This window comes from Manis pentadactyla, chromosome 3 (genome assembly GCF_030020395.1).
Source record: "Manis pentadactyla isolate mManPen7 chromosome 3, mManPen7.hap1, whole genome shotgun sequence".
NCBI lineage: Eukaryota > Metazoa > Chordata > Mammalia > Pholidota > Manidae > Manis > Manis pentadactyla.
In genome coordinates this window covers 128,213,203-128,217,694 of record NC_080021.1, presented here as the reverse complement: position 1 = coordinate 128,217,694, position 4,492 = coordinate 128,213,203, and the positions used below count along the sequence as shown (strand labels likewise).

Here is a 4,492-nt window from a genome sequence, read left to right as displayed (position 1 = left end):
AAATTGAGACACTCCGACAGTACCGAATCTTCCCCAGTGGCGCACGCGTACGGGTTGTACCACGAGGCCCCCAGCGCAGGGTGAGCGGCCGCGCCCTCGGGCTTCCGGGTGGAGCCAGCCAATTCTGTAGAAGCGTAGGGACCCTGGGTACAGCCGGACACGGACTGGTGGGACAGCGACGAGCACCGGGGCGCTGTGCGCCGCGGGACGTCCACCCGCGGGTCTCGGTGATGCCCCGCGTTCTCCCCCACGCCCAGCTGCGGATGGTCCGCACCCACCGCGCGCGAGGCTTGAAGCGCTCGGGAGGCTTGCGGCTGCAGACGCCTCCCTTGAGCAGCGCTATGGACGCCGCGCGCCTTAAGGTGCGCGCCCTGGAGGCCGAGGTCACTGCGCTGAGGCTGGCGTGCGGGGAGTCGCGCGCGCCCGACGGGGACCCTGTTCGATTGCAGTAGGTGGTCTCCTCGTGCCCGGTGGCCACCGGTGTGCTTGCGGCCGTGGGAGCGTCGCGTCCGGTTCCCGTTCTGGGGCTGACGTCGGTGCGGGAGCCTTGCTTAGTGCCCCCTTCCAGCCTGCCTGGAATGGGCGGCCCTGCCTGGTTGGGGTTTGATAACTGGGTTCGTGGTGTTCGTCGCTATAGGTCACCTGACTGGCAGTTTGTATTGACTGTATATTTGAGAGAGAATTTAGTTAAAAAGCAAAGTAAATTTACAGATAAAAGTAGGTAATAGCGTCTGAAGGAGAATTTGGCTAAAGCTGCGACGGAAACTCAAAACTCCCCAGGGAGAAGCGCCGCTGAAAGGGGAGGAGGGGGCCCCCCTGTTCCAAGAGCAGGGCCTTGACTACAGGCCGAGGACCCCGAGCGCCCCCCGCCACAGGGCAGCGGCCTCTTCGTAACGTCCTCGTTATTGGTGACGGCTACCGTCTACCGGTTGCTTATTAAGGGGCCAGACTGAGAAATGCCAAGGTCTTGTGCATCTGTTTTAGTACCCAGGGCATCCTCTGGGGTAGGTGCTGTTCTTCTCCCCGCTTTATAGTTGAGGAAACTGAGGCTCGGAGAGGTTATCTTTTGTGTCCAAGGTCTCAGAGAAAGTAAGTGTCAGAGTTGGACTGGAACCCAAGCCCCTGACTTCACAGCCCAGGCACTTTGCTTAACTGAGGGAGAGAAAGGATCCATAACAGTTCATTATGTACCTGTTGTCTCAAGGTTGCAAGCTGCTTGACAGCAGAAACTATCTTCTGTTTTTCAGTCAATACTGATTTGACCCAGGTGCAGAAAGGAGATTTTTCTTCTGAGCTAGCTGGATACCAGTTGGTAGAAAATGGGGAGGAGGAGGAATTCTCAAGAAGATGTTTGACTGCATGTTGAGTGGGATCATGGAGGTAGCAGAAGCTGCGACTGGTGAGAGGGAGAGGGAGCTGGTGAACAGGGAACACGAGTTCCTCTACAGGTGGAAGTGTAAAATACACTGAAGACCCTTGCTACTCCAGGGGTGCTCCATATACTGGAAGCATTAGCACACTTGGCAGTTATTTACACATACAGACTTTGGCCCTACTTTGACTTACTGAGTCAGAATCTGCATTTTAACAAGACCCTCAGATGGTTTTATGTGTATCTGAAATTTTCAGAAGCACTGTATCCACACTGTGGGAGAACTGTTTCTTTACAGACCACAAGGTGTCATTACTGGCCAGTATAGTATGAAAGGCCAGTCCTGTAATCTGAGCCTCCTCAGTGATCAAGTTGGGAAAATAGGAAAAGGCCAGATTGTGGGAGACATTAGGTGTTAGTCTAGGGTGCTTGGATTTAATGTGAAGTTTCCATTCATTGTGGTGGAGAAGGAAGATTACGACCTGTGCATCAAGCTCTTTTGTCTGTGGTAAAATAGATTGAAATAAAATTTAACTGTGCAACTCTCATTAGCACCCATCTCCATAACTCTCCTTGTAAAACTGAAACTCTGTACCCATTAAACACTAACTTAACATTTCCACCTTCCCCTTAGTTTCTGGCAGCCACCATTCTTTCTGTCTCTGATAAATTTGACATCTCTAGGCACCTCATATAAATCAAATTGTTACCATAGAAGGATTCTTGGTCTACTTGCAAGAGAGAATTCAAGGATGGATACAAAGTTGCTGAGTTTATTGGAAAATAAGAATTCAAAGAAAAGCGGAAGTACATTGTGCTTGCTGGAGAGTTCAGCAGGGAGCAGACCCCAGAGGAATTTGCAACAGGCAGACAATAGGGAGCTTTTTTTATGTACAGAGATGAATATTCACTAAGTGGTGGTAAATTTTAAAGGAAATGGGGGCGGTTTCTCAGAGTTCGGGCTTGCTCCACCATCACACTGGGTTGGGGAAGTTTTTGACTGTATTTGGTTCTCACTGGAACTGTCATGGCAATTGTCCCTGCAAGGTGGGGGTGGGTGGGGTGGCAAAACTGCAATGCTAATGTCACAGTAATGAAAGTATAATGAGCTTTGGGGTGAAGTTTGGGGTAACTTTTGCTCCATCTTGGAACTAGCAGGTTTGGCCATGGAATGTAGAGAATGTAAACAACAGCTGAAGTCCCCAACCCCCTGGCCTGTCATGTGTGGGTCTACTATAACAAAATTGTACACATTTGTCTTTCTGGGACTGGCATATTTCATTGAGCATAATATCCTCGAGGACTGCCCATGTTGTAGCATATTGCAGAATGTCCTTTAATCAGGGTGAGTAACATTGTCTTCTGTGTTAACGCATTTTACTTATCCGTTTGTAGCTCTAGGAGAAGGGGGTTCTCTGGGCAGGGGCAAGTTCTCCTTGAATTCGCTGAGACCAAAGAAAGACAAGGGCAAGAAGTTTGGAATTAAAGGGATTTGTTCTCATGGCTCAGTCTCCTTGCCTGCATGGGTCGGAACTTTCTCTTCCACAGCTCACAAGCTCCTTCCCTCCAGGAGTGCTGTCTCAGTACCCCTCACGCACCTATGTGAGGGAAACTCTGGGCAGGTGACTAGTGGGTGCCTGACCAATTATGTACTAGGAATGGAGGGGGAGAGAATGGGTGCTTCCTCTCCACCCCTTCCCTGGTGCTGCAATCCTGTTACTGGCCAGCCACTCTGCCACTGATAAAATATCCCATAGATGCACATGCGAACAGGATACCTATTAAAGCCAGGTGGAAATCCTGATCAGAAAGTTCCATTTTCCTCACACCAGTCATTCACTGATGGGTGCTAGAGTCACTTCCATGTTTTAGCCATTGTGAATAATGCTTGTATGAACAAAAATCTCTTCAAGACCCTGTTATCAATTATTTTGGGTATGTATCAGGAAGTATAATTGCTGGATCATGGTAATTATGTTTTTAACTTTTTGAAAAAATCCCATACTATTTTCCACAACATTTGTACTATTTTACATTCTCATTAATGGTCCACAAGGGTTCCAGATTCTCCACATCCTCACCAACACTTGTTTTCTGGGTTTTTTTTTCTGATAGCCGCCATCCTAGTGAGTATGAGGTGGTATCTTCTGTAGTTTTGTTTTGCATTTCTCTAATGATTAGTGATGTTAGGCATCTTTTCATGTGTATGTTGGCCATTGTTTTGTGCCAGACTCAGCCTATGGATAGTAATCCAGCAGAGTAGAAATGCTTGGCAGCTCGCACCTTGGCCCTGTGACCTTCCCACAGACATTGCCCCATCTCAAACCATTGTTACAACTGGAATAACATTGTGGTTCTTATGATTGTAACATTCCCTTCTTCAGTAACCATTAAGAAACTCTGAAGGAAAAAAGAATTTATTACTTACAAGCCATGGAGCATACAAGGGGCATACACTGAGGTCATGGGTTGGGAGAGAGAGCCACATGCCAAGGGGTCTGCATTTATTTAGGGTTGTGGGTGCTTAGGGTTTCATGGGCTTGCTCTTTGTGAATTTAAAATGAAATAGCAGGAATTTGAAGCAAAGGAAGTGGCCTTTAACACGAGTGGCCCAAATGTTTAGTTGTTGAAATCAAGATCTCTAAAACCGCAGAGACTAAGTGGGAGAAGGTGGCCTGGGTCTTTATTGAGTCATGTGGCTGACAGTGTGTTTGTTGGAGATTACCTTCATTGAAATACATCTTCTTTGAAGTAGATGCCTCAGGAATAGCTTAAGTCAGATGGTTGCGTTATAAAAAAGGAAAGCCAACTGTGAGGGCTTACACTACAGCCATTCCTATATCCTTCTATCCATTCCTGTATCTGTTCCCTTCTCCTTTGGAGAAATGTCTATTCAAGTTCTTTGCACACTTTTGAATCAAGTTGTTTTTTTTGTTGTTGAGTTGTAGGAGTTCACTATATATTTGACATATTAATTCCTTATCAGATATTTGATTAGCAAATATTCTCTCCCTTTCTGTGGATTGCCTTTTTACCCAGTTTTTGATGTACATTTTTAAAAAATTTCATAAAGTCCAATTTATCTGTTTTTCTTTTGTTATCTGTGCCTTTTGTGTCATT

At 46.9% G+C, this 4,492-nt stretch overlaps 1 protein-coding gene across 2 annotated transcripts in view; it reads left to right on the top strand.

Annotated features, from left to right (window-relative positions):
• Positions 1-233: 233 nt before the first annotated feature.
• The window catches only part of CENPP (centromere protein P), a 266,012-nt gene continuing 261,753 nt past the window's right edge, over positions 234-4,492 (top strand). The window contains exon 1 of one of the 2 annotated variants that reach the window (XM_036896889.2): positions 234-448. In XM_036896889.2, the coding sequence (XP_036752784.2) occupies positions 264-448 (185 nt within the window). In that variant the 5' untranslated portion in view covers positions 234-263. The remainder of the gene's footprint in view (positions 449-4,492) is intronic. The other variant, XM_036896890.2, reaches the window with a different exon arrangement.